The sequence below is a fragment of the Myxine glutinosa genome, chromosome 8 (genome assembly GCF_964187855.1).
Source record: "Myxine glutinosa chromosome 8, kmMyxGlut1.1, whole genome shotgun sequence".
Lineage (NCBI taxonomy): Eukaryota > Metazoa > Chordata > Myxini > Myxiniformes > Myxinidae > Myxine > Myxine glutinosa.
In genome coordinates, this window is record NC_136268.1 from 13,105,727 (window position 1) to 13,119,258 (window position 13,532).

Here is a 13,532-nt window from a genome sequence, read left to right on the forward strand (position 1 = left end):
GACCCAAATTTGACCATCACCAGACCCCAATTTGACCATCACCAGACCCCAATTTGACCATCACCAGACCCCAATTTGACCATCACCAGACCCCAATTTGACCATCACCAGACCTCAATTTGACGATCACCAGACCCCAATTTGACGATCACCAGACCCCAATTTGACGATCACCAGACCCCAATTTGACGATCACCAGACCCCAATTTGACGATCACCAGACCCCAATTTGACCATCACCAGACCCCAATTTGACCATCACCAGACCCCAATTTGACCATCACCAGACCCCAATTTGACCATCACCAGACCCCAATTTGACCATCACCAGACCAAAATTTGACCATCACCAGACCCCAATTTGACCATCACCAGACCCCAATTTGACCATCACCAGACCCCAATTTGACCATCACCAGACCCCAATTTGACCATCACCAGACCCCAATTTGACCATCACCAGACCCCAATTTGACCATCACCAGACCCCAATTTGACCATCACCAGACCCCAATTTGACCATCACCAGACCCCAATTTGACCATCACCAGACCCCAATTTGACCATCACCAGACCCCAATTTGACCATCACCAGACCCCAATTTGACCATCACCAGACCCCAATTTGACCATCACCAGACCCCAATTTGACCATCACCAGACCCCAATTTGACCATCACCAGACCCCAATTTGACCATCACCAGACCCCAATTTGACCATCACCAGACCCCAATTTGACCATCACCAGACCCCAATTTGACCATCACCAGACCCCAATTTGACCATCACCAGACCCCAATTTGACCATCACCAGACCCCAATTTGACCATCACCAGACCCCAATTTGACCATCACCAGACCCCAATTTGACCATCACCAGACCCCAATTTGACCATCACCAGACCCCAATTTGACCATCACCAGACCCCAATTTGACCATCACCAGACCCCAATTTGACCATCACCAGACCCCAAATTGACCATCACCAGACCCCAAATTGACCATCACCAGACCCCAAATTGACCATCACCAGACCCCAATTTGACCATCACCAGACCCCAATTTGACCATCACCAGACCCCAATTTGACCATCACCAGACCCCAATTTGACCATCACCAGACCCCAATTTGACCATCACCAGACCCCAATTTGACCATCACCAGACCCCAATTTGACCATCACCAGACCCCAATTTGACCATCACCAGACCCCAATTTGACCATCACCAGACCCCAATTTGACCATCACCAGACCCCAATTTGACCATCACCAGACCCCAATTTGACCATCACCAGACCCCAATTTGACCATCACCAGACCCCAATTTGACCATCACCAGACCCCAATTTGACCATCACCAGACCCCAATTTGACCATCACCAGACCCCAATTTGACCATCACCAGACCCCAATTTGACCATCACCAGACCCCAATTTGACCATCACCAGACCCCAATTTGACCATCACCAGACCCCAATTTGACCATCACCAGACCCCAATTTGACCATCACCAGACCCCAATTTGACCATCACCAGACCCCAATTTGACCATCACCAGACCCCAATTTGACCATCACCAGACCCCAATTTGACCATCACCAGACCCCAATTTGACCATCACCAGACCCCAATTTGACCATCACCAGACCCCAATTTGACCATCACCAGACCCCAATTTGACCATCACCAGACCCCAATTTGACCATCACCAGACCCCAATTTGACCATCACCAGACCCCAATTTGACCATCACCAGACCCCAATTTGACCATCACCAGACCCCAATGTGACCATCACCAGACCCCAATGTGACCATCACCAGACCCCAATTTGACCATCACCAGACCCCAATTTGACCATCACGAGACCCCAATTTGACCATCACCAGACCCCAATTTGACCATCACCAGACCCCAATTTGACCATCACCAGACCCCAATTTGACCATCACCAGACCCCAATTTGACCATCACCAGACCCCAATTTGACCATCACCAGACCCCAATTTGACCATCACCAGACCCCAATTTGACCATCACCAGACCCCAATTTGACCATCACCAGACCCCAATTTGACCATCACCAGACCCCAATTTGACCATCACCAGACCCCAATTTGACCATCACCAGACCCCAATTTGACCATCACCAGACCCCAATTTGACCATCACCAGACCCCAATTTGACCATCACCAGACCCCAATTTGACCATCACCAGACCCCAATTTGACCATCACCAGACCCCAATTTGACCATCACCAGACCCCAATTTGACCATCACCAGACCCCAATTTGACCATCACCAGACCCCAATTTGACCATCACCAGACCCCAATTTGACCATCACCAGACCCCAATTTGACCATCACCAGACCCCAATTTGACCATCACCAGGCCCAAATGCGACGACCACCAGACCCAAATGCGACGACCACCAGACCCAAATGCGACGACCACCAGACCCAAATTTGACGACCACCAGACCCAAATGCGACGACCACCAGACCCAAATTCGACGATCACCAGACCCAAATGCGACGACCACCAGACCCAAATGCGACGACCACCAGACCCAAATGCGACGACCACCAGACCCAAATTTGACGACCACCAGACCCAAATGCGACGACCACCAGACCCAAATTTGACGATCACCAGACCCAAATTTGACGATCACCAGACCCAAATTTGATGATCACCAGACCCAAATTTGATGATCACCAGACCCAAATTTGAGACCACCAGACCCAAATTTGACGATCACCAGACCCAAATTTGATGATCACCAGACCCAAATTTGATGATCACCAGACCCAAATTTGAGATCACCAGACCCAAATTTGAGATCACCAGACCCAAATTTGATGACCACCAGACCCAAATTTGACGATCACCAGACCCAAATTTGAAGATCACCAGACCCAAATTTGAGATCACCAGACCCAAATTTGACGATCACCAGACCCAAATTTGACGATCACCAGACCCAAATTTGATGATCACCAGACCCAAATTTGAGACCACCAGACCCAAATTTGACGATCACCAGACCCAAATTTGATGATCACCAGACCCAAATTTGATGATCACCAGACCCAAATTTGAGATCACCAGACCCAAATTTGAGATCACCAGACCCAAATTTGATGACCACCAGACCCAAATTTGATGACCACGAGACACAAATTTGATGACCACCAGACACAAATTTGATGACCACCAGACGGTCCTCCATTGGGTGATGGACAAAAGCCTTGAAGGCTGGTTGGTGTTCTGATATTTAGCTCACCTGGAATGCAGTTCTGGGGAAGCTTATGAGATGGCACATCGTCCGTCAGTTTGTAAACACTTGCAACTTCTCTGAAACTGCTGATGAAATTGTGACTAAACTTGGCTAAAATGACACTTGGTATGTTGCAATTCAAGTTTGTTCATGGCATTAAAAAAAGTCAGGGACTAAGGAGGTCTATGTGGGAGGGTTGGGGGGAGGGGTGGATGGAAGGGGGAGGAGGGGTTATCCCCCAAAATATATATATATTTGTTTTTTGTTTAAAGTCTTGGTACGATTCCACATGCTGCCCTGTTTCCTAGCATCCATTGAAATTGGTTTAAAATGCCGTGATACTTTTTAGAACACCATTAGTCGGTGTAGTATATTGCTTTATTCTACCACTAGTAAGGTACCCTTGCGCACAGGTGGGAGGCCAAAAGCAAACAAAAATGCAGAAAAGGTGAATGCTAAACCATAGAACCAATAAATGACACACTTTTTTTTTTTTTTCTTTTTTTTGTATACTGAATCGAGGCTCGTGAAAGAGCTAACATTTATTTCACAAACAAATCAACCAGACAAACAAAATATACAAAAAGAGGGAGCGGAAGACAAGATGGGGAGAGAAGGGGAAGCACACAACCACAACATTTGAGAGCAGGGAGAAGTGTGGGAGGGAGAGGGCTTGGGGGCAGGAGGCGTGGGAAGGGGGGGTGGGGGGTGGGAGAAGTATAAAACACAAGGGGATCGAAATTAGCGGGGGTAGAAAAGATCAAGGTTTTGGATGGGGGAGGATAAGAGATGGTGGTGAACAGCTGTTTTAAAGACCTGGAGGGTGGAGTGGGATTGAAGAGAGTGAGGGAGTTTGTTCCAGAGGCGGGAGAAAAGAGGAATGAAGGAGTGAAGGTGAGCAGAAAGTCTTGATTTTGGCAGTTTAACCATAAGAGGGTTGCAGGCAGATCTTGTGCGACCTGTAGGAATATTTGGGGGACAGAGCCCAGAGAGGGCTGGGGGGGCAAGGCCAGAGAGGAGTCAGTAGAAGACGGACAGACCACCAACCTGCCTGCGGTGAGTGAGTGAAAGGCCCTTGGAGTTAGCTTCATCGCAGGAGATTCCAATGATTCTGAACGCTTTGGTTTCAACAGCGTAAAGACGGGCTAGGTGTGAGGCAGGAGCACCAGACCAGAGGGGAGAGCAGTATTCCATAGAGACTTGTGCCACCTTCAGTCGAGCGTCAGGCATGGACAGCCGGTTCGTGAATGACTTACACAAAAAACGGCGAATGGGAAACGAACGAATAAATTCCACATTACTGTGCTACCTTCAGTCGAACATGAAGCGTGGACAGCAGGTTCGTGAATGACTTGCACAAAAAACGTACCCGTTTGAATGGTCCTACACCCAGTCAATGGCGAATCTGCATATGGGGAATCTGCGAATGTCATGGTTTGAAAGTAGAAACCCTCGCATCATCTACTCATTCATATTTAAAATCAATATCTCTATTTTTATTCCAAACAGCATAACTTCAATACAACAACAACAACAACAACAACAACAGTCATTTTAAGGCCATTTCCCTGTAAGTGCGGGGGTTAGCCTTGCGGTCCCCATGACAATCTTCTCCATTTTGCCCTATTTTCTGCATCTCCCCTTGTTAACCCCCTTGCCCACATTTCTTCTTCGACCATCTTTAGCCAAGTCTTTCTCGGTCTTCCCCGTCCTCTACTGCCTTCTACATTCATTTCCATCACTCTTCTCAACCAGTCACTTTCATCCTTCCTCAACACATGACCAAACCATCTCAACCTGTTTCTCTTCACAGCATCCATCACAGGCTCTATTCCCATCATCTTTCGCAATTCATCATTTGTCTTCCTCTCTCTCAACCATACTCCACACATCCACCGAACCATTCGCATATCCACCCTTTCCAGCCTTCGTTGCTGCTCTACGTTCATTACCCATGTCTCGCTCCCATAAATCATAACACTTCTCACACATGCAGCATACACCTTTCCCTTCAGCTTCAACGACACTCCCCTCCTCGTCAGCACGCCACTCAGTTCCCGAAACTTCTTCCATGCACATCTCACTCCAGCAACCATTGCCGAGTCTGATCCACCTTCTCCATTCAGCATGTCTTCGAGGTAACAAAATGTTTTCACACCTTCCAGCTTCACGCCGTCTCCAAGATCCAACTCAACATTTCCTCCATCTGCAGCTCCCTCTGTGCACACCTTACACTTGAATGTAGCTGCCACACTGGTTAATGACCCTCTCAAACCACTACATTTTTGATGAACCCATTTTTATGATTTGTCTCACTTCATCCTTCAAGCAACTCACCCCCATCACATCACACCTCTCTTTCGCTATCTGCTTTGCAATACTGAATACCGCTCTCTGACCCTCTTCCAAATCCAAGTGTTCTCCGAACATTTTCCTACCTGCCTCCTGCGCCTTTGCTACCTCTTTCTTTGCAGCCTTCTTGGCTGCCTTATAACTTTCATGCTCTGCATTTTCTGCCCCCATACCCTTCGCCTTCTGCCACTCCTTGAACTTCTTCCTCTTCTTGTCAATCTTCTTTCCAACTTCATCATCCCACCACCATGTTTCCGAGTGCCTCGGTGGTCCATTTGTCCATCCACATACCTCACCAACGGCTCCCAACAGACTAGCTTTCATTGACATCCAACCACTTTCAAGCTCAACCACATTATCCTCTACCATACGCAGCCTCTCTTTTAATGCCTCCCTTACTGTCACCTCTTTCCACCTCCACAACTTCATTCTCGGTTGGTACTTCACCCGCCGAGCTCTCCTCGCACCTTTCACCCTTATATCGTAGACAACCAAGTGGTGCTGTGAAATAGCCTCCTCCCCCGGGATCACCTTTGTATCCCAGAGGTGCCCTCTATCTCACCTATGCACCCGCAGGTAGTCAACGGTTGTCGTCGACCCACCTGATGTGTTTGTAACAAGCTTATTATCCTCTTTCTGGAACTGCGTATTACAAATCAACAAGTCAGCTCCATCAGCAAACTCCAAAATCCTTGCACCTTCTCCATTCCTCACACCATATCCGTAACCCACATGAACTCCCACAAAACCGTCCATACTCCTTCCCACATGTCCATTTAGGTCTCCTCCTACCACAACAACTTCCTCATCTTTCACGTTTTCCATCAGCTTCTCTATTGCACACCAGAGCTTGTCCTTCTCTCCATCGCTCCGACCAACCTGCGGAGCATATCCCGAGATGACGTTCACCAAGAGCTTTCCAATCATCATTTTCACCATCATCAACACTTCACTCACTCTCGTCACACTCACCACACTGTCTACAAACTCCTCAGAAAACAGGACACCAACAGCATTCACGCCCTCTGGGCACCCTTGCCACACAAACCTGTATTACTGTCCCTGCCTACCCTTCACCATTCTCACACCACTTCCCTTCCATCTCGTCTCTTGCACACAACATATGTCCACTCTTCTTCTGACCAATACTTCCACCACTTCTCCTGATATCCCTGGCATTGTCCCTACATTCCATGTCCCAAACCTCAGAAACCGATCTCCACGTCAGGCATCAGACGTTTCGTCATCATAAATGGAGTGATTTCCACCCTTGCTTCGATCGGGTTCCCCTCCTTGAGTTTTGACGAGAGGGAGTGGGGTCCCCCACAGGGTACTTCGGGCTGTACCCTGCCCACATGTAGTTGTAATTGTCATGGTTCTCTTTTTTGAGGCAATGTTTTTATGGCCGGATGCCGTTCCTGACGCCAACCCTTTTAGTCGCCTCTTACGACACGCAGGGATACGGTGTGCCTATTCTAAACCGGGGTACACACCGGGGAGCATAACTTCAATCACAAATGAAATAGCATTAATATAAAAATAAACTTTTACCAACACTCGTGACATAAATAAATATTTTAATCCGTGGTGACGTTACATCCGGATGTGGAGGAATTCCGTACGTTTGGAAATTCAAAATCATAATTGTGTTCACTCAATTCCAAACAGCATCATTCCAATCATAAATTGATACCATAACAAAATACTGTTAAATCACGATTGTATTGAGATATTATCAAACCAGCTCATCATCGTCATCTGTTCACTTCCGGATTTGGAGCAGCTTGGTATCGAATCCATTTCAAAATCATAATTTTATTGAGGAATTTATGAAACCTCCTACAATGACCCTTACAACATCCGCGGGGATCCCAAAACGTTCCACTGGAGGTTTGGCGGGGCTAGCCCCAAAACTGAGGGAGTAGTTCAGGGACAGACAGACAGACAGACGGGCGGACAGACACTGCTGTTTTATAATATAGATGTGAGTGCCCAGGGGTATTGCCCCTATTTTTCAAGGAAAGACTTGGAACAAACAGGATACCGTCTGTCATTACAAATGCGAAGATTCACCTCAAATATATTTTACCAAAGTCATCCTTGAGTTGATTGAAACTTTCATCTCAGGTAGTTTCAACATATGGAAACTTTCGATCATTGCTGAACCATTTATGGGCAAAAGTGCAAAAAGGGAAATTTTAGAGCAGTTCTTGTTTGGAGTGTTTTTGTTGTTTTATTTTTTGCTTTGCTCATCACCCCACTCCCTTTTATATGTTTTCTGCTTCTGGAGCAGTTCACATGAGTTTTATCCCCAACCCTCCCACTCCAGTGGTGAGGTGCCTCAATGAAGAATTCAGAAGGTCTGTGGCTGTTTGCCGTTCGCTCTCTGTGGATCTTGCACCCTTCCTTGCTGGGAAGCAGCGACTAATGAGTGGCACAGGGGTTGGCGGGAGTGTAACAGCAGAACACATCGCCTACTCGCATGCCCTCGATCTGGTACCGCCAGCTCACTTGAATCATTTAAATGGATAATTTTGTGATTAATACATCGATTATGTTATTGTGTGTTCTGCTTCATATGGTTCTGGCCAAGATGTCAGCAGAATAAGCAGATGATTAGTATATCTATGAATGTTTAGCAGATAACTCTCTGAGATTCTATCTGCTTTCTCTATACCTGACCCCACAACCTCAGGTGCGCTCTGCGGCTCTGGACGAGATGTTCCGCGGAGGCTGTGGAGTGAGAGAACGATACCGCCTCTCTGCCCGGCTACTCGAAGGCCTGGCACTGATCTTACCCACTGCCCATGATGCACAGCTCCTGCACCAATGTAAGGCAAAGCATGACCAAATGCATCTCTCAAATGTGTAAAAGTTAGACAACCCTGGCTTTGATTCTTTTTGTATCCAATCATCTCAAATTTTTTAAAACAAAATCAGTTTCTTTGTCATCCATATTGATTGGCATTTGACAGAGGAATGACTAAACAAACTGAAAAAATAACAACCCTGTGTTTCTTGTTTTTACAGATAATTTTATTGACGCCCTTCCTCCCCACCACAGAGCTATTGCAATTTATGCAGCTTAACAAGTGATTCCAACCTCAAAATATTCAGGATATCATTACTAAAATTAGTTGAGTGGGAGAAATCCTGAAACTTCATCCTTTTTTGAATCATGACAATCCTTGCAGCCATTTGTACTTTTTCTTATACTTGTGTGCCATGCTCTATAGTCTATACAGAGATTTGCTTTGCCAAAGCTCTTTCTTAGCCTGGGTTACAATCCTGGGTGGGTCGCCACTCCGAGATGCATAACTCGCACACTCTGAGAATAGCTCACCTATTCTTTGTGAAAGACAACATGGGATCTTTTATGTCCATGAACTAATGCGAGCAGATGAGACACCCAGTTTACATCCCTCTGAGGAACCACCATTAGAGGCCATTTTTCCCCACAGATCAGGGTTTGGCCTTTTTGGGGCACCGTGGTCCCCTTTTTGAAGCAATGTTTTATGGCCGGATGCCCTTCCTGCCACCAACCCTGTTAGTCACTTCTTGCAACACACAGAAATTACCAGTGAGCTGGTACTCAATTTGCCGACCTCGGAAGGATGACAGGCTGAGTCAACCCCCCTGGTGTTCATTCAGTGGTTGACCGGGATTCGAACCCAGGATCCTAGGATCCCAAGCAGGCACCCTAACCGCTAAGCCAACACCAGGCTTCTGAGGGATGGCACATATTGAGTTTCGCTCTGCATGTGAAAGCATTTCCACAAAAAAAAATTTTTGTTTTCAATTGTGACAGCCATCATGAACTTGCTAGAAGCCTTACATGGCTGTGGGTAACTCAGCTGCTTGTAATTCCTATTTTTTTTATGGGGTAAATGCTTTGATTTGAAGCGTCATAGGCCAAGGCCACACCAATCCATTTCCTCCACCTGGCGCAACTGGATGGTTGTGGGATAATCATAAGAAATGGTGGAAAAAGTGCCATTCCGATAACACACAAGGACACACCAAGTGACACCAATGGAACTTGCGCTGTGAAAAGGTGAGCAATGATTGGTTACTCTGGTGCATGCCAAAAGTACAGTACAAAAACAAGAGAAAAAGAAGATGACACGGTTGAAGTCTCGCTGTAAGAATTATATGGATTTTGGCGGTTTTGATACTCAGGCAGAGGCGACGACGTCAGAGTAATAAGAGGAAGCTGTGGATGCAGCCATGGCTTTTGCGCAATGAACACCAAGGGGCTTTCAATAATTTATGCTTGGAACTGGAGGCAGAAGACATACCATCATTTACAAACGTTTTCTGGCTGTACCTGGAGAAGCTTCACCAGATAGAGCAGTTAGTCTCCCTCCCAAACACTAAATACAGGTACCTCCACCTGTCGTACCTCCACCTGTCGTACCTCCACCGGTGACCTCTCAGGTGCATGGTACAACCTCCTCAAAAAGGTCAGTCTCACCGCGCACTCAGCCGCTCGGTGCACCGTGGCCCGGTCCTGCAACTCCACCAGAGTTAGGACCTCGGGGTCGGGAAGAGCCGCCACAAAATTTTCTATCGACAGCTTTTCCCACGCCTGTGCTGGGAGGTCCTAATACACAATCCTCACAGATTGGTAAATATCCTGAGCCGGTTCCTGCAACGTTTCCCCAGGTTTTAATTTACGATGCAACAGCTGCACCCGGACCAGTTCGCACCTTGCACCCGTCCCAAACCTGTGGTTCAAGTTGTCGCAAGTGCCCCTACTGGTCAATATTCCCTCTGGGACAAGGTTTAGAATGTCTGCAGCTGGCCCCCGCATAGTCTCCACCAGACACCCCATGCGTTCTCGCTACCCCCAACTATTGAGCTGAGACACGCATTCAAATTGCATCAGGAAAGCCTCGAAACTACCTGACCCATCAAAATGTACAAGGGGGATGGTTTTTCCCGAGGCTCTTCTCCCCGACTCCTCCATGTCCGAATCCAGCCCAGGGCCAAAACACCCCCCAACTGTGTATTCAATTTCAGAGCCTCCAGTGCCCAATTGTGGTTCGTGGTGAAGGTACCCTGGGTCACTTTAATCTCATTCTGGAGATGCTTAACGGACCGACTCACCTCATCTCCCAGACTCTGTTGGACCCGAGCAACCTCCCCCTTGATGGTATTGTCCCAAGTGTTCAGCCGCTCTTGAAATATTTCATCCATACTTTCCCCAGTCAATTGCGGCCCCCACAGGCCTTTACTAATAAAAACCTGCTCTTGTTGTGTTACATGGGACTGCAATTCCTTCACCTCTTCAGCCAATTCACCCCCCTGTTTTTTTTTTTGTTTTTTTTTGTATACTGAATCGAGGCTCGTGAAAGAGCTAAAGAGCTCGTCAAAGAGCTGTTGTTTAAAGAGACCACATTCCTCTACCTGTTGTCGAATTCTGGCATCCACACAGGTCCGACAGCCTTCCAGGTCTTCTTTTACTTTATTGATTCTCATATTAGTTGCCCCAATTCTCTCTTTCAACTTTTCCCCCATTCGGACAGCCTGGGTTGTACCCTATTCTATTTTTAATGCCATTTCCTCCCGTTTTAATTCAAAACTCTTTCTCCATTTCCCCACATTTAGTCTCCAATTTTGTCTTGAATTCCCCCAGTCTGTCCTGATTATCCATTCTCCCCTCTTTTTTTATCAATTCTTTCCTCCAGTTCCTGTCTTATTCCCTCAATTTCATCAATTTTGTTTTCCATTCCCTTAATTTGTCCTTTCAATTCCCCCCTTCAATCCATTAATTTGTCCCTCCAATTGTTCACTGTTGTTGTTCATTTGTAATTTCATTCCATTAATTTCGTTAGTTTGGGCATTAAATTTGCTTTCCAATCGTTCACCCATTTCCTTCATATTATTTTGCAATCGTCCCATGAAATTTAGCATCATGGCCTGAAAAAAAGAGAACCATGACAATCACAACTACATATGGGCAGGGTACAGCCCGAAGTACCCCATGGGGGACCCCACTCCCTCTCGTCAAAACTCAAGGTGGGGAACCCGATAGAAGCAAGGGTGGAAATCACTCCATTTATGACGACGAAACGTCTGATGCCCGAAGTGGAGATCGGTTTCTGAGGTTTGGGAAATGGAATGTAGGGACAATGATAGGGAGATCAGGAGAAGTGGTGGAAGTATTGGTCAGAAGAAGAGTGGACATATGTTGTGTGCAGGAGACGAGATGGAAGGGAAGTGGTGTGAGAATGGTGAAGGGTAGGCAGGGACAGAAATGCAAGCTTGTGTGGCAAGGATTCCCAGAAGGCATGAATGGTGTTGGTGTCCTGTTTTCTGAGGAGTTTTTAGACAGTGTGGTGAGCGTGACTAGAGTGAGTGAAAGGTTGATGATGGTGAAAATGATGATTGGAAAGCTCTTGGTGAACATCATCTCGGGATATGCTCCGCAGGTTGGTCGGAGCGATGAAGAGAAGGACAAGTTCTGGTGTGCAATAGAGAAGCTGATGGAAAACGTGAAAGATGAGGAAGTTGTTGTGGTAGGAGGAGACCTAAATGGACATGTGGGAAGGAGTATGGATGGTTTTGAGGGAGTTCATGGGGTTATGGATATGGTGTGAGAAATGGAGAAGGTGAAAGGATTTTGGAGTTTACTGATGGAGCTGATTTGTTGATTTGTAATACAGCAATACCCCGTTTTACGCCATTTCGACCTACGTCAAATCCGACTTTACGCCACTCTTCCAGAGTAAATTTCAGTTCAGCGAACGTCATTATGTGCGACTTTACGTCACTCCTAATTTTTTTCACGTCCTCCTATTATGATATAGGAGGACGTGAAAAAAATTAATTTTTCCTTAAAAATATATTTAAAGGAAATAAAATAGTACATAAAAATTAACAATAAAAGAAGCTAAAAAACAATTTAAAATACAATAAAAAGCACACTAAAAATATTTTTAAAATGTACTTACAGTATACGTACGCATAGCTGCTGGTTCTCATTCAAAACAAAGGCGACGCCATATTAATTTTGTCCTGTGCTGCGGTCGCGTGCTTGCTTTGCCTTTCGCTGTTATTTTTGTGATTATTCCTTTACTGTGTCTGTGTTAGCCATGGGTCCTAAGAAGGATAGTGCTAGTGTTTCCAAGCGTAATGTGGTTACGATGGAAGATAAGTTAAATCTGAATAAAAGGTATGAAAAAGGTGAAAAAGTGTCGGTGATGGCGCATGCCTTAGGGCTGCCACGGTCGACGGTATCGACCATCATTCATGATAGGGAACGTATTCTCGCATACGTCACTGAAAAAGCACCGACGGCGAAGACGGTGTTTGTCTTCATTTTAAGGCATTTTTAAAGCATTACGCCCGTTTTACGTCAAAAACCGAGTTACGTCACGGCTTATGGAACAAATTAATGATGTAGGCCGGGGTATTGCTGTACTCAGTTCCAGAAAGAGGATAATAAGCTTGTTTACATCCACGTCAGGTGGGTCGACGACAACCGTTAACTACCTGATGGTGCATAGGCGAGATAGGGGGCACATCCTGGACACAAAGGTGATCCCGGGAGAGGAGGCTGTTTCACAGCACCACTTGGTTGTCTGCGGAATAAGGGTGAAAGGTGCGAGGAGAGCTCGGCGGGTGAAGTACGAACCGAGAATGAAGGTGTGGTGGTTGAAAGAGGTGACAGTAAGGGAGGCATTAAAAGAGAGGCTGAGTAGGGAAGAGAATGATGTGGTTGATCTTGAAAGTGGTTGGATGTCAATGAAAGACAGTCTGTTGGGAGCCGTTTGTGAGGTATGTGGATGGACAAAAGGACCACCGAGGCACTCGGAAACATGGTGGTGGGATGATGAAGTTGGAAAGAGGATTGACGAGAAGAGGAAGAAGTTCAAGGAGTGGCAGAA

At 46.4% G+C, this 13,532-nt stretch overlaps 1 protein-coding gene across 1 annotated transcript in view; it reads left to right on the forward strand.

Moving 5' to 3' along the window:
* Positions 1-13,532, forward strand: part of LOC137412430 (serine/threonine-protein kinase ULK2) — a gene marked incomplete in the record, with an annotated part of 138,914 nt that overhangs the window by 115,227 nt on the left and 10,155 nt on the right. The window contains 2 exon segments of the mRNA XM_078782942.1: positions 7,970-8,136; positions 8,336-8,471. Coding sequence (XP_078639068.1) covers positions 7,970-8,136; positions 8,336-8,471 — 303 coding nt within the window.